The following is a 22,784-nucleotide window of genomic DNA, read 5'->3' as shown; positions in this document are numbered from 1 at the left end:
CCTTTGGAGTTTACCTGGTTGTCAAAGGTACTTATAGAAAATTGCCTGCAAGTTCCTTTCCCCCCAGCATTAAACATTTGTTCTGTGCTTCATTTCTGTTTGCAGACTTTTTCACGCAGAGAAGATTTCCAATACAAATTTAGTATTCATAATGAGTGACACCAAACATATGTGCCGTCACTGTGATACAAGGCCACTGATGCAAGCAGAGAAGCCTGGTATCCTTTGAAGTTTAAGTTTACACTGAATTTGTGTTTGCTCACAAAATAACACCACCACACATTTCTGTAGAACCCCCAGTATCTGATTCTTAGCTGCTCCTGAGACTTGGACGAGTTAGTGTACACACACACACACACACACACACACACACACCTGGACTGGAAACTGTTTCTGTGAATAGTGGATCAACACAGGAATGTATCTCTTCCATTTCTCATCTAATGTGAGATACCCACTCCATGCTAGCACCCTGCTTGGATGATCTTAATATATAACACAAACACAATATTGTTGGAATCAAAAACCCTTAAGAGAATGATTGACACACTTAAAGGAGGGAATTCAACATACCACTAAGGATATTGCTGCAGCAGCACAATTATTTCTCCTTCCTTGATTTCCCCTCTCCTCCCCCTGTGCATTGTTCTGGGACTTCTCCTGACACAAAAACATCCAGGCCAATTCGTTGGGCACACAGAAGGAAAGCCCCATTGCACTAGCAGAAGTTCTTCTGCTAGCTTCTGTTAGCAGGCCTGATTAGTTTATTGTTGCCCAAAATTTCCATGTTTTATTGTACAGTACATGATATGTTGCTTTGCCATACATTAATGGCCATGGTCTTCTCTGCCATGAAAACAGTAAAGATGTTCTAAATCCCACACTTTGCCTTGATATTTCAGCCCCAATCCTCTCCATCTTCAAGTTAGGACCACACAAATTCCCTTTCAAGTTACCATTTTCTCCCACCTACTTTAGACTTACATTTATATGCTGCCTGTGGTATGAAAAGTTGCAGGATCTCACCAGGAAGATATAGGACATGCAGCAACTGGAAATAAAGCAGTATGTCTGCCACAGCTACTACAGGCACAAACAGTACTGAAATCAGAATCACATATAACTGCTCTGATATAATCATGAATGCACAATAAAAAGGGCACCTGGAGGGATAAATCCAGGCTTGATGTCTAGCCAATCCAGGGGCTTCATAACTCAGGGGTTGATGTAGTACGCCATTTTCCCCTGCTGTGTTTGAATGGCCTCTGGTGTCTATACACCTGGGGTCTCTCCCAGCTCGAATTGACAAACCCAAATTCTCCAGGTTCAGCCTCCTTCAAATAGGCTGAACTGAATTGGCTGCCATTAATGAAGGAGAAGCATCATTTCCTGCTGGGGATCGTGGGACTTTAACATAAAATTTGTAGCTAAGGAGAGGCCTGGTATGGTTTCTAGTGTGCTGTTAAGAGCCACACACTCTCTGGTATGTCATCCACAAAACCTTTTTCACTAGGGAAGGGGGAGGACTGGCAGGGAAGGCAGAATAGTAGCTAAATAGGGCTTTCCAAGGGTTCACACTGAACACCCAAAATCCTTCATAGTTTCTCAAGCATTCAACTGGCACACTTGAAAAACACAGTTTATTGAGGGGTCTCACACATCTCTAGTCTCTACACACACAGTCCATAGCACCTCACCAGGTAAGGCTCCCAGTTCAAACCCTGCAATTCCTCACTCTCTTTGTGTTTTCTAGTTTGTCGTCTTCTTCTTCTTCTTCTTCTTCTTCTTTTTCTTCTCCTAGCAAATGTGAGCATTCCATTATCCATGTTCCTTAACTGACATTCAGATGAGGGCCCAAACCCCTGTGAAATGGTTCAGCAACCCAGATACAGAAAAGGGCCCGATGTCTGCTTTGATGATGATATTGACGTAAGTTTGCTTTTCTAAGAAATGGAGGAAATGCCTTCCCTGCACTAGAAAAAAAGTTTTTTTAAATGATTACTTTGCACCTTGAAATGCCCATTGATGTTAACCTATCTTCCATTAAATTGATTGTTGACTCTGAATCATAGTCACTCTATTTCAAATGTTCCCATGATTAACATAAAATTAACAGCTGCTTTTTTTCTGCGTTGCCTTTGCTGCAATTGCTGTGCTTTCACACATGATTCTTTTAAAGAGGGAGGTAGGGCAATATTTGCTACCATTCTGTGCATCATAGTAACTGCTTGGCAATCCTGTCATCAGAACCTTTGAAAAAAATGCCTAGAAAACTCTGTGGCTTTTCTTCTTGTCCTGAAGATGCAGTGTAGTTGCCTGGTCCCAGTCTTCCCTGCGAATAGTAGATCTAGTGGATCAAAAGTAAGGGGTGGGGAACCTGTGGCCCTCCAGATGTTTCAGTCCCAGCCAGGTCAGAGATGATGAAAGTCCAACAACTTGGGGGACGGGGTTCACAGGTTCACAGCCCCTGATCTAGATTAATTGGATTAATTAAGGGTTGCCATATTGGATTAATTAAGGGTTGCCATATTTTGGTTCCATGGACAGTGAGATGGTTGAGGAGCGAGCAGGTAGTGAGTAAAGACTATGAGACATGTGTTGGATTGAAATTAGACCACAACTTTATTTGGCATTGGCATTGGGCGCGTAGCCAATGATCAACCAACCCACTTGCCGGTTGATTGACAGCTGTGGTTGACCATGGTTAGCAGTCTTCCATGGTGTGAACTGCTTTTGGTGTGCCCTGTGGCCCATCAGCCCTTGACTTGGGCTTCTGGATAGGAAGCACCACCTTCCAAGATTCTTTCAGGGAATCCCCCTTTCCTCCCATTCCTGCTAATGATCCAACCCAATGCCTCTTCTGCCACTAGAGTTGGTGATCCTGGTAGAAATTATTCCTGTACCAAAATTTGAGAGTCCCAGATCTAGACTATACTATACATATTTTTTTAAAGAACATGAACACAAATGGGTATTTTTTGTTGTAAAGTGTTTGCCACATTGAGAACATTGGAGCACCCAATTTTAACAGTAAGAAAACATTCATGTGCTGGAGATAGTTGGCGGCAATATTGGGAGAAACAACTGTTAGCCCATCTCCATGCTCTTGATCCTGGATCTGTTGTGTGTGAAAGTACAAGGAGTCTTGCTCACTAGCTTGTTGTGCTATTATCTGTGTTAACTGTGTCTTCTGTAGTTGTATTAGTGTAATATTTTACTTAAGTTTACTTTGCAATCCTCACTGTGAAATTCTTTGCTCTTGGGTGAATGCTTTCACATTAACTCTGCTAACTGCCAGCAAACTGCATGAAATCTCATCTTGTATGTGTTTCTTTCTGTGTTTTCTTTCCTTTCCTCTACTTGCTATTTTGCCCGTTATTAATAGGATCAGCCTATATGCACAACGAGTCGTGCCTCTGCCATGATGTCCGCTCCTATCTCCATTTTTCTGCAAGTTTTCATGTGGTGTGGATGGTCAGTTACTTTCTCTAATTTTGTGTTTCATTTTGTTTTTCAAAGTTTAGCATTTTTGTTAGTGTATCACAGAAACATGTATTAATTGGGGTGGTGGTGGGGAAAATAACTTGGAGCAAATGGCTTTATTTATTTATTGGGCTTGTTCAGGAGCTATTTCCCCCTGAGAATAGATTGGGAGCACATCCTCCTTTCCTGAATGGGAGAGTCTGTGGTTATTTGAAAAGGGTTTAATCTTCTGGGTAGTAATTCAGTTAATTTAGACATTCCCTTCTCTCTGTGGCAAGTAGAGAGACTGCACTCCCAAGGATAATCGGGGAAGACAGATACAGTTCTAAAGAGGCCCATTGGGTCATGGGCCACAAGACCCATGGAAGTGAATCCTGTTGTTTCAGAACTTGCTTAGAATCACAACCTGAAGACAGAACTGTATTGCCTATTGTTCTTTCCTGGTCCAGCACTGTAGCAGATTGCTAACTTGAAGACTTCACAGCCCACCCTTGTTGCTCCTAAGGAGCGGTCTGTGATAGAGCACACCAGGTTCAGTCCCTAGCAAGTTTCAAGATATAAGAGACTTCTCATTCTCTGAGTCTCAGGACTTCTGGTGGCCAGTTAGGATAGATGGAATTTGCCCAGAGGGACCACCACAACTGCTCCTGACAATCCTTTGTTACTTATTTTGTATCCATGATAAGAAATCTGAAAAAGTTTGAATCTCTAAATTAGAGTCATGCCGACATTCTTAGTTGTTGGGAGGGTTGTGAAACCAATACAGTAGAGACTATTCATGTTTTGATCTTGTTCCCATTAAGAGGTACGACTTCACAATGCCGGCACTCGCCTTTTTTCTGAGCCTAACAAAGGAAACAAGCAAACAAAAACAGTATATTAAATATAATATTTAAATATAGTGAGCTAAAATTAAAAAGCTGTTGCTGCCTAAGAGTGCATGCATTTTTAACATTTTCTTTCAATAAGGGGCTTGTGGCATTTTCACAATCATACAGCTGGACTACACATTACAAAGCGAATACAATATTTTCAACATTGAACTTGCTTTGTAATATTAAGCTGCTCTTTCCTTGTGAACCATACTTTCCTGTGATTTTCCCTCAGTTGGTATCTGAGGCTAGAAGAAGCGAAGCGAAAGAGAAATTTGTCTGGGGGGCACACCTCTGAGGGGTTAATCAGTAAGGCAGGGGAGTTAAGCACCCCTTCCCTTCTGCTGGTTCCGTCTGGTGCCAATGGAGTGCACTTCTGGGGGTAAAGTCAAACTGCTGTGTTAACAGCACTCAAGTTACTTCCCCAGTGCAGTGTCCGTAGAAGTCCTAGGCTGCCTAGATGACGAGACCCACTCTCGGCCCCACTGATGTGGTCCAAAGGAAAACACCAGCTTGGCTGCAGGAGTTGCCCATAGGAGGCGTACATGGTGCTATCCAACTGTCTTAGGGTTTACTCCTGAGCCTTTTCTTCTCCAGATGATTTCCTGCCAGGCAGCAAAGGTTTAGGACCAGAATTTTTCTTCTACTAGATGGGCTACCTAGCCTGGTTGACGAGCACCATATGGGGAACCTCTTCCCCCCAAAATGCCCCTTTACACTTATGTCATCTGACAAATGGTTGAGAAACATGTGTTTTCCCATATACCACGTCATTTCACCCTGAAAACCCTCAGTCCTTATTTGTGCATAGTGCTGAGGACAGGATCCTAGTTGTTGGAAATTGTATGTTTTATAGATAAGGTTAATCCTTCTTTTAATAGGCTGGATCTAGACACATCAAAGAAGTGTTTCAATTTAAAGCACTAAATTTAAACAGGGAAAACAGATAGAGAAAAACAGGACTCCACACTGCCATCTTTACCAGTATAGCTGAGTCCATATTTTCAGGCAATTTTACCTGCTGCAAAACACACCCTTCAAATAGGGCAAACTCTACAAGCCTATGGCCTCAGGCCACCCCACCCCCTGCCTTAGAAATAAGTGAGTGGCCTCATTCATTCACTTATCTGGTAGATGTTCATTTAATCTAGTGAAGTAACAGGTGTGCCTCTCCTTCCACCCAAGCCTAGTGCATCATGTGAACTATGTGCTTCACATGAAGTCTTCTATGTGCAAAAGCGGGCACACTTTGTATGGCGAATCTCTCCCACACATGTGATTCTAGTATCTGGTGAAAACAGTGCACCCTGCCCCATGGGATTTTGATCATCACCTGGTAAGCGCATGACCTGGCTAACTTCCAGCCATTGTTACCATGGGCTGAGGTGGTCCTGGTCATGCTAACTCAGGCTGCAGAGCTCAGCATATGCTGGCCTTTTTATGTACCACCACAACTGCTCCTAAAGCTACTCTAATAAGAGCTCATCTCTGCCAAGTTCTGCTTGTGATACTGGCATGCTTATGGCCATCTCGGTGCATTTGAGTCACAGCTAGAAGTTGTCACAGATTAACAAACTCTTTTCTTATTTATTTAATTTATGGGAAGCACTAACAAAAACCAGATTCCCCAGGAAAGGATTCCCCTGGGAAGCTCAAACTAAAAACAGATACTTAATTTTATTAGGTATATTTGTTTTTTAAAACTGTTGATTTTGATAACTTTACATTATCTACTTGTTTAAAGTTTGATAACTTTACATTATCTGCTGCTGATTTTATCAGTATTTTTATCTGTATTTTCTTGTAAACTGCTTAGAGGTGGTTGGTTTCTGATTAAGCAGTATATGAATAGGGTTCCTAGGCAGTCCTCCTTCCCAGCCACTCGCCAGACCCCGACCAACTTGGTTTCAGCATAATTTGCTGCACCATGTGGCATCTGAAGATGCCTTGAGCAACCAGGACGTTACATACAAAGACATAGCTTGTGATATTGCAGAGCTATATACTAATTATACTGGTATGTGATAATGCATATTTTTCTATATAATATATTACTATGTAATATATAATACAGAATATTGTATATATGCCCTATAATGGATATTTGATTACAAGCCCTGTATGCCTGCTGAACTGGGGTGAAGATAATAATAATAATAATAATAATAATAATAATAATAATAATAATAATATCTTTATTGTCATTGCCCCCTCTCGGGGACAACGAAGATGGATGAAACATGGACATGGCTCACATAAAACTTTTTAGCTGCTTTGCAAACTGATTCCAGGAAATGAAGTGTTTTCTAGTCATCTGTCTGAATCTTCCTCTGTAGTTCAGTGAGGCATTTTGCATTTTTAGAACACTGTTTGAATGTTCACTTCTTAATTCTTCACCTTTATTGGTTTAAAAAGGAAACTGCTCCAGGAAATGAGTGGAGCAGGTTTTCTCTTAGGAAGGTCGGGGGTTGCTGGGTAGTCACTGCTTCTGCTCTAGGGTTGCAGGACTCCAGTTTTCAGAGGTCAAGCTTGGAGAAGGAAGGTACATTTGGACTCCAAGTAGTGAGGGTATTTCCAGAGCAGCCCTACTGCTCTTACATCAATCCTTACCCTTAACTTATCTTCCCGGAGTCCCACTAGAGGGAGACATCATCCTGGCCATCTCTTAACATTGAATAGAGAAAAATCATAAAAGTGGGAATGGGTTTCTGTTTGTGTTGTGCATGTAGGCGCGCGTGCGCGCGCACACACACACACACCTTAAGAACAGTTGCTAGACTTGATATCTGATGTCCATCTCTAGAGATGCACTGTTTCTTCAAGATATTGGGGGTGGGAGACAAATTAGTTTCTGGCATTTGTTTACCTTCTGTTGTGCACAGCTTGTTTGAGAACTTTTTGAAAATTAACTTCGTATTCTAAATAGACTCATAAACACTCTTTATTCTACGGGCATGAAACAAAAAGACCACCTGTGCCCCAATGGCTTCAAGTTACAAAAAAAGGAGATTCTGACCAAACGTCAGGAAAAACTTGCCGACAGTGAGAGCCTATTTGACAGTGGAATCTCTCGGGAGGTTGTGGAGGTTTTTAAGCAGAGTTTGGATGGCCACCTGTCATGGACACTTTAGCTGAGATTCCTGCATTGCAGGGGGTTGGACTGGATGACATTTGGGGTCACTTTCAACTCCACAATTCTATGATCCTATGAAAACTATCCCACCCCATTCTTTATCCAGAAGCCAACTGCCCCAATCTTCTACCAAGGATAAGGAGACCCTTCTGAATGGGCTTGAGATGAGGAGGAAGGGGGGAATGGCCCCAAATGACACCTTCTGTGGGCAGGTTTTCAGTGATCCTCATTTTCTCCTCTATGCTGTCATTTCACAATCCACTCCATTCAGCAAGGTCTCCAGAACCTGAGAAGAGACTGTGGGGGCTTCAGGGGGAGCTGTTTGGAGAAATTTTCACCCTGTGCAACCCCTTCCACAGGCATTTCTTTTGCTCTGGGAAGGCGCTCTGGTGAACGTCAAAGGGATGTGTGGGGCGAAGATGCTTTGCACTGCCCCTCCCTGGTGATCCTCAAAGGGATGTGGCAGGGCCCTGAATTCTGGAGAAGCCTGACCCCTTCCTTGAAAATATGGGGGGTTGCCCCCTCCCCCCCCAATGGTGCCCCTGAGCAACAGTGTGGCACAATCACTACAGGGGGGTTGTTTTACTAGGTGAGTGCAATTTGAAAATGGGTCCTGCTATATTTATCCTACATTTTTCATATGGGAGTACAGGCCCGGCCTTTTCTTGAGGTCAACTCTTGAGGTCAGTGAAGTCATCCCAGTGAAGCCTTGAATATTTAATTCCTTGCAAGACTCCACTGAAACATACAAAATGCACCAGCAGCCATTTCTATTCCTTCAGACATTACCTTGAATTGCTGCTCTCCCTCGATTGCACCCAAGCTATCTCCCTGCAAGTTAATGCCTGCAACTTCTGCGAGATAGTTGTGCTGAGCGATGTACATCACCTGCAACACTTCCTCCCAGTTTGGGTTGTGCGTAACTAGTACCATGCATAAGCATACCATCGTGCCGCTGCAAGTAATGCATGAAGCGGGTGTTAGAGAAACAGAAACCACCCTCTGTGCCCTGCTCTGCCCAGCCTGCCTCAAGCATGGCTTGTACTTAAAGCAACACAATCCGTATTGAACAGGAGAGCACGACTGTCCCTTCCTCATAACCATTTGTCAGTGTATCATTGACTGAGAAGCACTCAGGAGGGGAAATGAATCAGGAGATATACTAAACCACAGTGATCATTCACAAGAAATGTGTGTTTCCCAGTTCTGCTTTGATTTCTTGGGCAGGATCCCAACCTGCGGATGGCATAAGACAGTGATAGGTTTCTTGGAGTGGAAGGCGGAACTGGCAGTCTCCTGACTAGGGGAGACCTCACGCAGCTGGTGACAATTTTGAAACTTGCAGCATAGGAAGAATGACAACCTGCAAAACAAACTTTTAATTTAAAACTTCTCTGTTAATTTTGATTTTAAAAAATGTGTTGGCAGAGATGTACTCACCAAGGGCTTTAACAGGCATTTGGCATGTCTTAGTGCAACGTCACCCTCACAAAACAATGAACCAAAGTTTAAATGGACGGAAAAGCCATGTTTTGTGAAAACTAAACCGTTCCCAATAACAAATTGTGTAAACAAGTGTTATCTCTGAATGCTTCAAAACTTTTTGTAATGAATATTGCAAAAGACCAACAGCTAAACACGGCTGCTAAATCTCCAGCCTCCTTCTCAATGCCCAGACCTGCTCCTAGCAGAGCAGGCTCCAGAATGCCGTAAGCTCAGGTGGAGCTCGAGGCTGCCTGACGCAGTGAGGAGGAGGAGCACAAACACACAAGTAGAAGGCCCAGAGAAAGCACATTGTTGCTTTTAATTTTACTCTTCCTACTTAATTAATTCTTTTTCATTTCCTAATGGGAGGGGGGCAGTGCTGACAAAAGCCTAACTAATTTCTTTTCTGAAATTAGCCCTGGGTTCGGGAGCAACAAAAGGCTATAAAGGTAAAGGTACCCCTGCCCGTACGGGCCAGTCGTGTCCGACTCTAGGGTTGTGCGCCCATCTCACTTAAGAGGCCGGGGGCCAGCGCTGTCTGGAGACACTTCCGGGTCACGTGGCCAGCATGACAAGCTGCATCTGGCGAGCCAGCGCAGCACACGGAAACGCTGTTTACCTTCCCGCTATAAAGTGGTTCCTATTTATCTACTTGCACTTAAGAGTGCTTTTGAACTGCTAGGTTGGCAGGCGCTGGGACCGAGCAGCGGGAGCTCACCCCGCCGCGGGGATTTGAACCGCTGACCTGACGATCGGCAAGTCCTAGGCACTGAGGTTTTACCCACAGTTAAATGATCCTGCAAAGCTACAATAACATATTGAGTCAGGGGCTTACATGTGATCTCTTTTGAATGTGCATTTTAACACTAATTTTTTTTAATGAGGTCAAAGATTCTCTGGACATCCCAGAAGTGCTACTAAGTTCCTTGCCAACATTATGAGTTATTTGCACTTTCTGAAGGCAAATCTATAAGGGTTTTTTGGCTTCCTCTTGCTTGAGTCACTCACTATTAAGTTCCACAGAACCTTTCTGCAGAATTTGTATGTGCACTAAGTATGAATATGAATGCAGAATAGCCTCCTAGCAGAAATACTGGGCAAACTTCATCTCTAGACACATGTACATTTCAAGCAAATAAAAACCCATTGCAGAGAAATTTGCATTAGGAAAGACACAAGCTGAAAGAGCTAAGCCACATTTTTAGATTATCAGCAAATAGTATGCCTGCTTCCGTGAAGTAATCATGTGAGCAACACAGATGTAGCAAGAAACTATGTGGATCATCCTCTGCCAATGTGAAAGAAGGATAAGTGCCACAAGATACACCACAAGATGGTCCCAGTGCATTCCTCTAGCTTAAGAGATCCAGTTCTCCCCGAGGGTAACCCAGTCTAGTGATGTTTCTCTCCCAAGCCCCATCCCATGCCTGGTTTAGAGATATTAGGAATATTAGGTAGAGATACAGCAAACCCAGTTTAGTATGCTTTCTGTGTCTCTGGAGGCATACTGAATATTTCAGGATTGTAAATGTTTTTCATTTGGTAGGACACTACACTACACTCACTCACACACACACACCTGGAAAGATTTATCCTTTAATTTTAAATTGCAAACACTGACCAAGTTCCAACACTTCAAGGAGCTGAGATGCTCACACTCTTCTGATATACTGTTTGCCTTCAGATAAATATTTTTGAAGAGATTCCTATGAATTCATACATCTGAGAGCTGTTCTGTTGGATTCAGTCATCCCCATATATTTTCTTCTTTTAAAAAAAAATCATGTGAATAACCAGTTCTGAAACAGCATTTTCCGTGCAGATGATTCCACAGTAGTCATTCCAAAAATACTTCAGTGCAGAGTAGAAGTTACAGTAGAAACTGGTTGTTCAGACATATTTCATTCCTTATCTTGTTGGAAGTTTCCTTGTCCATGTCTCTTAATTCTTTATTTAATTCTAATCTTGGCTGGGCCATATCTACCCTTTGTATAAATCTTCAGATGCTTTGAAAATCAAACATTCATACGCATAATCTAAATTACATATCATTTTTAGTGAAAGGGAGCTTTCAAAATTCTTTTAATAAATTCACTTGCTATCTAGAAAAACTTTAACAAATGAATTGGCAAAAGATCTTAAGAATTTTGAATGATAACATTTATGGTAGATATTATTTTTAAAAATATACAAATAAAAAATGGAACAAGAAAAATAGCATTACTCACATAGGCATGTTTCCAAAGGTGTTTGCATCAGGCAGGATTCTGCTGCCACATCCCGTACTGTTTTAAAAAGTTCTACATTCCTAAGGAGAGCAGCTTTTGCAGGGAAGACATGGGGGAACTGCAGTGGGTGGGCATGATCATCAAAAAGGAAAGTGTGCATGAAAGAGAGTGTGTTCTGCTCAGGCAGAAATACATTTGGAGGCATCCCATAATAGGTAATGCTGAGTTAAAGCAGCAGCAGCAGCAACAACAACAAAATATTTCATTTATTCAAAATAATATTAAATCAGCTCTAAAGTGCCTTGCCGTATGTTCTTTTCATGCACAACTCCATCCCAAAAAATTATAAAAGGAGACCAAGTTTCAGAAAAACAACTGGATGAGCATAGCTTCCCATCCCACAACCATCTGGAACATGTTAACGTATTCATTAAAGCAGTCTGCAACACTTTTCTCAACCACTCAAGCCATTTTTCCAAAATTTTGCCAATAAAGATTCTGGCTGTCAACTAACAGAGTAAGTTTTAGTTCACTGAACAAGCCTACTAATGGGTTATACTGGATTTTATAAAAATGTATATTCTTAATTACTCCTAAGATATTTTGCCAATATATTTCCAGCCTCCTATGTCTCCACCATGTGTGAAGATAGGTGGCATCCACTCAACGATATCTTACACAATTCCCAGACAGCATACATTTTTGTTAATTTGGAAGGTTTAAGTTTTCTAGAAGTCTTCTCTCAAAAATATGTGTAAAGAATAGCTATGATGAAACTTGCATATATAATTCCAATGTTCTTCTAACTTGAGCATCTCCAGACCTCTTTCTCATTACCTGATTATATAGTGCTTCATTTTATTATCAGTAGAATCCATACATTTAGATAACAGGCTCCTATAAAATTTCATATTCATCACCAAGTGTTCAAACTCAGTTAACAGCTTGGTAGTATAATCTTAGTAAATAAATTTCTGTGTTTAAGGTACTAAAGGAGGAGGAGGGGTTTTTTTATCAGTTGAGGAAAGACCAATTGGTCTTTGTTTAGTTTCATGAAAGAAGCTCTGCTACAGCATGACACAACACAGACACAAAGAGTGGGAGAGGGAGCCAAACCAAACAACCCTAAAAGTTCAGTATATCATCTGATCTTATTCCAGATAGGGTTGTGTGCCAAATAGAATGCAACATTTTCCTGATGGCTTTATTAACTGGTACCTGCATTATTGAGGGACGTGGGTGGTGCTGTGGTCTAAATCACTGAGCCTCTGGGCTTGCCAATCAGAAGGTCAGCGGTTCGAATCCCCACGATGGGGTGAGCTCCTGTTGTTCAGTCCCAACTCCTGCCAACCTAGCAGTTCGAAAGCACGTCAAAGTGCAAGTAGATAAATCAGTACCGCTCCGTCGGGAAGCTAAACGGCATTTCCATGCGCTGCTCTGGTTTCACCAGAAGCGGCTTAGCCATGCTGGCCACATGACCTGGAAAAACTGTCTGCAGACAAATGTCAGCTCCCTTGGCCAGTAAAGCGAGATGAGCGCCGCAACCCCAGAGTCGTCCGCGACTGGACTTAATTGTCAGGGGTCCTTTACATAACCTGCATTATTGAAATAAAGTAAATACCCAAGTATTTGGATTTGGAAAGTGTGGTGGGGGGAGCAAACTTATGGATGGTGTCCCAGTGGCTTAAATGGCAGCTCCAACCTTCCAGTGTTAAAAGGCAGACTTGAGACTCAGGTCCAGTGTCAAATACTTCATCTCCATCACTCAGCTGCTCTGAAACCCTGGCCCAACCAAGGTTGGAATTCCAAGCTTGGAATGGCCAAAAGCAGAACTATTGGCATTCTGGAAAGTGGCTTGGATTCAAAGGATCCTAGGCTATCCTGGTCTCCTGAGGGGAAATGTAGACGTGCTTCTGAAGATAAAATATCCAGGGCTCCTGAAATATGGTCTAGTTTTAGTGAAAGGGTTGCCAACCTTTCTGGGCCAGTGGGTACATTTGGAATTCTGAGAAAGTGCTGTGGGTGCCAGTCAAAAGGTGACTGCTGTGGGGGTGGGGCAAAATGGCTGTTAACTTCTAAAAGAGGAGAAAGTGAAAGAACCACAAAATGGAGCAGGCACCCCCCTCCATCCGTGGGGAGAACAGACTTACATCAACTGCCACCAAAAGCAGAGAGAGAGAGAGACATACAAACTAGGAAAAGTAAACAATCTTTTAAATCAACCAACCTATCCAATGATAATTAGCAGGTCTATCATGACCTCTGCACTGATTATAAGCTATTACAATTTTGGACAATTCTGCCCAATTATCTTGCAATTTTGTCTGTGTTCTGTAAAAAAAAAGGGAGGGGGAGAGAAAGATACAATATGTTGGTTTATATTAACCTAACCCATTCTGTAAAGAACCAATCACAATTCTTTCTGCAACCAAACGATTGCTGCTAATAATTTAACTAAGCTATAAAACAGCATTCCCAAGTTCAATTTATTCCTTAGACTTAGACAAATATATTTGAGTCCCATTGGATGACTGGGAAAAGAAGCTGTTGTTCTTGGTACCAGTACTGGTTGGTTTGAGTTGGACCAATGCAGGCTAGGGAAGCTCAATGGCAGGTTCAGATGAAGCAATCAAAACCTTTGAGGCTTGTGCAAGTTGCAAACTAAATTGAATAAAACCAGAAAGATCTGAAAAGTGAGTTGTGCACCCAGTTATTGAGTCCTTATCATTATCACGTGACCAGGGACACAATAAATCCCAATATGATGTGAGGTTAGGGAGCGCCCTTAACTCAACATTAAAGCACTTTGAAGACATTACATCACAGGTTTAATCCTTGACATTGCCTGTTGAAAAGGATGGGAGGGGCATCTACCTGAAAGTCAAAGAGTCACCACCAGCAAGACAACACTGGAACAAATGGGCCAGTGGTCTGATGGTGTAAGCCAGAGTCATATGATGTTATTGCTTCCAAACCGGCTATGACTGAATTAAACATGTGTTTACAAATTGACAAATGGCAACGGTAACAACTAAACTGCACTTGTTATTTTTAAGAACACAAGAACACAAGTTCTTTATTAATTGAATGTACATGCATACTGTACATGTGGTAAGCTGCAAGAATAACCCTGTGAAAGTGTTTTGCTGTGGTAAGGTGTGTAATGTGATTGTGTTCTATTAACATTTCCATGCAGATTAAAATATGTATGTGTGGACTTCTGTCAGTTGCAAGTGGGGGGGGGAGTGTGTGACAAAAATCACTCTTCAAAGTAAGTCAAAGACCCTTTTCATATAACTGCAAGTTGAATGGTGACAAACAGCTGCATTTGGGCACCTTGAATGGTGACAAAACTGAGTTTAGGCAGTCACCACCAATACCAGGGGCCGGGCGCGTGTGTCAGAGCACTTTGGCACAGATGTTAATGATCTGACTTTACCCTTCCTAGGGTAAAGAGCTGCTCATTTTGGATGCAAATACTTTAGTGAACCTGTTAAAAGTTTGGTCCCCATGTGGGTCACCTCTGTGAGGATAAAACACACGAGTCATCACATGGTGAGAGAGCTATTGGAACTGGCTAGTAATTTCAGCTAATACTGACAAATCTCTTTATTTCTTTTTCTTTTTTGCCTACAGGAGGATGCATCAGACTGTGGTGGGGTCTCTGGATTGAGCCCATCACTATGGTCTATGGTAGGAATTCAGCTTATCCTGCTCTGGCTGTTATCTGGCAGCAGACACTGCCAGTTATGACCCTGTTAAAACCAAAACCTGCGTAATAAATCAAGATCCTGCCAAAATGTTAGCCCACCATTTCATTTGGAAAAGGAGGGTCCGTCTGCTCAGACCGCAGATCAATGGCAATGCCCATTACTTGATATATTCTTTGGGAAAGACTCTGAAGGCACCCATCGTGACTGCATGTTGGCGTGTCAGATCTGTAAACGTGTGTGAATGCTGCATCATCTAGGCCATTGGAACTGAATTCTCTATGTGCTTTATTGAAGAATTGCGGTTTCTGTGCTTTTGAAGACTTTTCTGTAAAAAGGGCTCCCCTTTAAAAGGTGATGACATGGTTTTGGTTAATTTGACCTGAGTTTTCAATTAGTTGCACTCTTTTTTCTTTAACATGAATGCTTTGTAAGGGGGAGAAGGAAACCCGGCCATTTCCTTAGCACTCTTATTTAGTGTACTGATGTTTTAATGTCTGCTTTCAATATCACTTGTGTCCAGAATGCAAAATAGACTTTGATCCAGAGTTGTTTCAGACTGGCTAGACCTCTACAGAGATTAAACATGACTTAAAATGCCTTATGACGAATGATTCCCCCCAGCCAAAATTAGTCTAAAAGGGTGGCCAGGTTGAGTAGGTTCATGAAATGAATACAATTTTTTAAAAGGCAAAAATGAAACAATATAATGTCTAAGTAGAAGAGTTATTGAGCATGTCATCCTTCGGCAGAAAATGTGGTTTTCATCCCAAATTTGGTGTCCATTTCCTCATTGCACAGTTGTTGATGTCCACATCAAGGTTCCTGTTCGCAGAACAATGACTTACTGCTAGCCAAGTCCTCCAAAATGTTCAGACACAAAGTTTGTGAATAAAAATGTCTTCGTGAATATTGAACGTTGGCTTCCAAGGGTATTTTGCATGATGTTGAAGCTGCTACTTTTGCTGTTTCTTTCAGTTTGGTTTTTTTTCCTTTATTCTTTTGATGGTAGAGTATAGGTTTTGGGATTTTTTGTTTTTGTTTTTTTGAAAAGGTAACTGAGTGATTCTTTTGTTGTGTGAGAAACCAAATATTGCAATGTGATGCAATTTGATCTTAAGTTATATATTGTTAAACAGATATCTGAATATACTGTGCAATGTAAAAGTGGAAAGGGGGTATGGTACGTTTATCTGTCTGCACAAATAAGGAAAAAATGGGTTTTATGCAGGTGAAAACACCTAAAATTCTATCTACAGGTGTTTTAAATAAATGAAATCAAATTACAGGCATTTAGTTTTGAAGAGCATGTATGCTCAGATTTGTATCTGGTAGATTCTTGTTTGTTTCCATTGCAGTTAGTATCTACCTATTAGTACCTATAAAGCATTCACCTTTTTATTATTTTACAGTTAAAATGTGCTGAATTCAACTAAAACTGTGCTGAATTTTACTAAAACAGTAGCAAAACCTGAACAAATGGGGAGCCTTGAATCTGTATGTATGTTCAATGATACTTGATTGTCAATAATAAAAAATACTGTTTTTATACAAACCTGGTGATGAATCAGATAGGTGAAGGAAAATAACAGTAAAGAATACTGTAGATGCAGGATAAAATATGTTCTCACCCTCATATATTTCAGAACTAACCAGTATTGCAAGACAGCTAAACCAATGAATGTTTAACTTTATTGATATTGTAGAAATCTGCTAACAGCTGCAGTGTGCTATTTACTTTGTATAAGAAACCCCACTTTTTTATTTTAAAAAATGTAATATAATAGTGCTGTTAAATGACTCTCATCTAATGTTGAGTCCAAACTTCTATGAAAATTATTGGGAATGCATTCATATGCAATGACAGGTTTTTTAAAACAACAACACCCAATCCATATTTATATATGGATTTAAAGTTTCTGGTTTTAGTCTTGTCCAACATTGAATTATTTTCTTCTTAAGTACCCTTGCTTCTAGCTTTACTATGAAAATCAGAGATTATAGAAGAGCAACATCATGAGCACAGTTCTTTAACAGCTTGTTTGTAAAGTCATGTGGTTGTAAATAAAAGAACAGTTTCAATGGATTTGTAGGAAGCAGTTGTGTAATCCCATGGAAACATGAAAATGGTGGAAAGAAAATAACTCAGGAGAGTCTCATTCTTCTGCACTTTTGTTGCCTTTACCCAATTATCAGAGCCAGAATGATTAGCTTATCTCAACTAATATTCTCTTTATGAAGAAGACACTCACGAGGCAGGAAAGTTTGTTTGGCAAGTATTCATTTGCATCTTAGTTTCAAACAAACAAACAAACAAACAAACAAACAAACAAACAAACAAACACACAACACACACACACACCCCAACAGGTGGCAATTAAGTATTGTGTTTTCATTATTATTTTTCTGAAATGTATTAGGAGTAAAATTGCAACCTTGTTGGAGTGAATTCGACTTCATCTTGCTAGGAGCTGATTGTGCCTTGGATGGTTAGACTAGTGGGAAGAGCTGCATCTTATGAATTCCTCTGCTGGATCAGGCCATTTGTCCCCCTGCTTCAGCATTCTGCCTAACAATGGCTGGGCACAGCTGTTTAAGAGAACTTGACCAGAGCATGAGGGATACAACAATCCCTTTTCTTAATTCCCAAGATTTTAGTAGTGAAAATCATCTCAGCCCAGCTTCGGAAAGTCCCCTAAAAGGACTCACAAACAAATCCCCTATTTAGGTACAATCTCTTAGGGTGCTGAGACAATTGGCTAGGATAACATCAGCATGAAGAAGCTCATGAATTTAAAAATGGTGCAGAACAAGCCACCAACTGGCCAGCAGACAGCTGTCAAAAAAAGGCAAAAGAGAGTGGCCTTGAAAAGAGAGAGAGGGGATTGAGTGCATTTCATAACATGCCATAAGCTCTATGTTGACACAAACAAGGGTTCGCATATGAACATTAGATGCAGCCCTAGTGAATACAGAGGGCCATTTTTCAAGTGGTAAGTTATAGCATGACAGTAAGCACTGGTAAGACAATTGGTAAATGTAATTGTGTTAAGTATAGGGAAGAATTTTAGCAAAGGTTGTGTTTACACTGGCAGTTTATTCTGGCATTCAGTGTTCACTCACTTTTTATGGTAGAGCCAGATGTTCACTATCAGCCCCTTGCATTCTGGTATTTCTGTATTATCCTCCAACCTTTTTTCAGTCCTGCTTTAGGGCAAACATTTCGATTACTTCAAGCATACGTGCAACGTCAGCTGCTAGTGTGAACCAACAAAACACTACGGAGGTTTTTCAGGGCCACTGTGACTTTCATTAGAAGCCACAACATCCTGCTGGTGCTGCCTCTAACTGTTTCCTGTTCAGTAAAACTGGGACATTCATTGTTCCTTAATTAATCACCTCTTGTTCCCTGCAAGGGGGACAGATTAATCAGTGGCTTTCTCTCATTATTCTTATCTTTTTAAAACACACAGTAAAGAAGAAAATAAATGAAAGAAACTACTTGTAAACTTGCTGAACTAATTGAAGAGAAATCCATCAGTAATGCCATGGCTGCACTGAACAGGAATCAAGTAGAGGCAGAAGCTTCTAACTAACGCTGCAGGGGACTTCTGCTGAGAGAGATCTTAGTCATGGAAATGGGTCTTGGAGGATAATCTAGTGATGGCATTTCTAGCGGAAAAGGAAGGTTTCAGTGACTGGAAGCAACCAACAATTTTTAACTGATCAGAAACCTGTTGGAAATTCTCTTTACTGTTTGTTAAGATGATCCAGGCAACTGGCTTGCTTGCACAGTGCTTAAATGTAATTTGCTTCATACTCGGTGGAGAATAGGAGAATCCTGACAAACATATCTGAGAAATTAGAATAGAAGAACTGATAGTTACACAAACAGGAGCAAGCACCTTCTTACTGTCAAACACATTCATATGTGTACACAGTCCAGGAAAGAGCTAGTTCTTGATTTGTATTAAAACAATGTTTAAAAGAATGTCCACTATGTCTTAGAGCAGGGGTCAGCAAACTTTTTCAGCAGGGGGCCAGTCCACTGTCCCTCAGACCTTGGGGGTGCCTGGACTATATTTTGGAAAAAATAATAATGCCCCACAAATAACCCAGATATGCATTTTAAATAAAAAGGATACATTCTACTCATGTAAAAACACCAGGCAGGTCCCACAAATAACCCAGAGATGCATTTTAAATAAAAGGACACATTCTACTCATGTAAAAACAAGCTGATTCCTGGACCTTCCACGGGCCGGATTGAGAAGGCGATTGGGCCGGATCCGGCCCCCGGGCCTTAGTTTGCCTACCCATGTCTTAGACTTAGAGGCCCATCACTGACCTTCTGTTAGTGAAGCCCCTCTAGCCCATCAAAGCTTTTCTCCCTAGCAGCCTTGTGCCAACACAGCCAAGGGCTAGTCAGCCCACCTGGAAAGGGGGCAGCAGCTCAGCTGTCTGGGTGAGGCCTGTTTCCTTTGTCACCTATTGTAACACTCCTGGCAAACTAACACGTAGTTTGACATCAGTGGGAAAAAGCAAAGCTTTCACTTTGGCCCTACGTATTATTCATAACGTTCAGTTGCTGGGTTTTGTCTGGTGGTTTGCAGAAAACTTTTTCTTTTTTCCTGATAGTATGCAAATAGTATCCAGTTGTTTAATGTTTAAACAATGCGGGGGGTGTTTGTGTGTGTGTGTGTGTGTGTGTGTGTGTGACACACATATATATTAAGGGGGGAACTTACCATGACATTGTAAATGTCTCTCACAGTATGAATAGTGGAAGGACAGGTCTTAGAAATAATTTATATGCTAAAAGGGAGTAACTTGCAAATCGTCCTTGCAGCCTCTCCTCCAAGACTTGGCTCCTGCACGCTGGTCCAGCTCTGGGGCTTCTCATAGACATCTGTTTGGCCACTGTGAGACTAGGATGCTGGGCTAGATGGGCCTGATCCAGCCAGCTCTTCTTATGTTCTTAACAATCCCTTTTCATAGTAATTGGCTTGGGAAGCACAGGTTATAAAAATATATATTGTAAAAGCGAAAAATGAAAAAGTTTATATATGTTTGAAAATGTTCAGCTGTATCAAGGGATATGGAGAAGCTCTTTGAACTGTTTTCATTTCTGCAGTAACCATGAAGCCCCGCTGCATTAACCAACAACAAATAAGTCAAGGCATTCTAGTTTTGCCCTTTTTTAAAAAAGGAAAAGCGAGAACAGCTCGCAGATTGAATGGTTTAGCTGCTATCCCCCTGCACCCCCATTAGAACAACCAGCATTACTGCCAAAACACTGAGTGTGGTCCATATTTGTACCAGGTTTTCAACATGACATATACTTCACGGGTTTGACTGAGGAATATATATTTTTTTTTTAGGTCTTGTACCTTTAAAGACTTTAGTATGATCTCTTTATGTGTTTCTAATGCGTGAGGCTTTATTGCTTAAACTTGACAAGGAAAACAGTGTTGCTGCCATTTGTAAGTTTTCGTATACTATTCCTTTTACTGACTTTAAGCGCTGGCCTTACTGCATTCAAATAGGCAGTATCCCGTTTTTAAGTGACCTTTGCAACCCAAGTGTTACTTGCTGTTTTAAACTTTGCAGTATCTTTGAAATGTCAAAACATGGAGATCTCTCATTCCATTCTGCATTGAAGCTTAGAAAAAGTAGGCTCAGCTTGAATGTTTCCAGAAGTCTGCTTTTACATGTTACTTATACTTTAAAGGGGTGTGGAGATGCACTGCTGGCCCCACCTCAACTTTGTGAGCATGATTAGCCACACGCCTGACATCCCTGTGTCTGCAGTAGGGAAACCTATATATGTAGCTCTCTGCACTCGAACTCTGATGGTACAGAGGTCTACTTGCATCAGATTCCCCCCTGCAGTTGTCCACACTCAACCTGTGGGTCAGGCTAGTCAATGTGCACTAGGTCTGGGGCAGTGCCTGCATCTGGGTCCTGGACCCCTTAGATGGGCTGAGCCCGCCTTTCACATAAATCACACGTGAACGCATCTGTTTTGGTGTTATTGCTGCTTCTCTGTGCTCAGCTCCCATGTTGTGTCAGTACTTCCCACACTGGTGGGATTGCAAAACTGGTGTTTGGAAGTACCATTGTAATCCAGGCAATTCATCTGATCTGGAACTCCAGACATTAGTGGTGCAGTGTGGAAGGTGACCACAGAGTGGTGACAAACATGTAGGAAAGGAAATGTTTTAATTGAGCCATTTTGCAATGTCCAACCAAACTAGCACATCCAAAGAGTGATAACACCATTGCTCTGAGTCCTCTGTTGTATTTGAAATATCTCCACACACACATGAGGCAACTGAATCACATGCTTAATATAAAGTTTACTGTGATCTCCAGACCTGTAACACTGGCCAAGGTTCTGGGTTGCTAGTTTGTTTTGTTTTCTTTCATACCACAATGTTAATATTGTTAATATCAGCTGTAGACTATTGTAAAAAAAAAAAAAGCGTTCAAAAAGTGTCCAGAGTTTCAGAAGTTGGCTGCTGCCTGCTATCAGCAGTTTGGTTATCTATCACTCTATGTGTTCTATAACACAGAAGTCACATCTTGGAAAAGTATTTATTTTGCTGAAAATAAAGTGCTGCCATCTCACTAAAATGCTAACTGGATTTGCAATTCAGATCTAACAAAGCTATCCAATTGTCTTAAGCTTTATGGGATATCATGCTTAGGGAGCTATTTTTATTGAAATGTTAAATATACAGTCTAGCAAAAAAAAAAAAAAGATGGAGGGAAATGCTCTGAAGTGGACAGATAGAACTTTTCTCCCTTTTATTGTGTTCTCTTGACACTTTTGTGAATTTGAGAAGCCTGGAATAAGGAACAAATGCAAAACATTTTGTAAAAATTTGTACAATACTGTTATAAAAAATTTATAATCCTGAAAATTGTTGTGTTTAATTATTGTGGAATAAACAGTATATTCAGAATAAAAGTTTATCATTTGAAATCAAGTACTGTTCTTGTGTAACTTTTTACAAAATGGGTCCAGTCAGCAGAGATAATGAATGGCCATTATCATTTTAATGAATAATTTCTACTCATAATTCCTACACATTAAAATTGAAGTATCATATATACAAAGAGCACACAAAAAGCTGACAAAAGCTGAGCAGGTTGAAAGTGTTCCCAAGCATTTTTAGCCGTGGTGTCGGTGTGGGTGCCCTTCCTCTGGATCCATCTCCTTATGCCCCCGGCACCTATCAGGAAGGGGCCCTCAAGTAATGATTCCCCCATCGGGGCCCCAGTGGAGCCTCCGCTGTCCGGCAACACTGCCGCACCAAAAGGGATGAGTGGACTTGTTCTCTTATAATGGCAATGGTGTCTACCTGATGGGTGCCAGAACTGAGTTCCAGCTGAAAAATGAAAGTTGTGATTGGTCATATCTACAGGGCAATCAGAAGTACCTTACAGAGAAAATTGGACTGAGTCTATGGCAGTGAAGCAGAAGAAATATTGGAGACTTAATCAGATTCCAAATCGTGGGAATCCTGGAATTATGTGGCCATTTTGTGGCGGGGGGGGGGGGGAGGAGAGAATATACTGAAATTGAGCTTATTCCATTGGGAATCAAGAGGAGACTCCAGGGTGCAATCAGGCTTGGCTGCCCATGTGCTGATATATACTGCTACTGAATCCTATACTCTTCACTTTCTTTTCTGCCTGATCAGACGTCTTAAAAAACGTTTTCGTTAATTTTTGGAAAGGAAAAAACAAACAAGATCAGACATTAAAGCATGAGAGAGGCACAAAACTGAAGCTGACCTCATGTATTGAAGCAGATTTAGAAATTCATTTTTAATGTAAGAGAGAGCTGTCAAAACATGTGCTGGGA

General features: G+C 41.2%; 1 protein-coding gene across 4 annotated transcripts in view; it reads left to right on the top strand.

Moving 5' to 3' along the window:
- CACNA2D1 (calcium voltage-gated channel auxiliary subunit alpha2delta 1) overlaps positions 1-21,903 on the top strand; it is a 390,752-nt gene extending 368,849 nt beyond the window's left edge. For 2 of the 4 annotated variants that reach the window (XM_081879076.1, XM_081879074.1), the window contains 4 exons: positions 106-218; positions 1,847-1,929; positions 3,386-3,474; positions 14,838-21,903. In XM_081879076.1, coding sequence (XP_081735202.1) covers positions 106-218; positions 1,847-1,929; positions 3,386-3,474; positions 14,838-14,874 — 322 coding nt within the window. In that variant the 3' untranslated portion in view covers positions 14,875-21,903. The remainder of the gene's footprint in view (positions 1-105; positions 219-1,846; positions 1,930-3,385; positions 3,475-14,837) is intronic. The other 2 variants (XM_081879077.1, XM_081879075.1) reach the window with 1 other exon arrangement.
- The last annotated feature ends 881 nt before the right edge of the window (positions 21,904-22,784 follow it).

Source organism: Podarcis erhardii (genome assembly GCF_964252035.2).
Source record: "Podarcis erhardii genome assembly, chromosome: 10".
NCBI lineage: Eukaryota > Metazoa > Chordata > Lepidosauria > Squamata > Lacertidae > Podarcis > Podarcis erhardii.
This window is presented reverse-complemented; position numbering and strand designations above follow the sequence as displayed.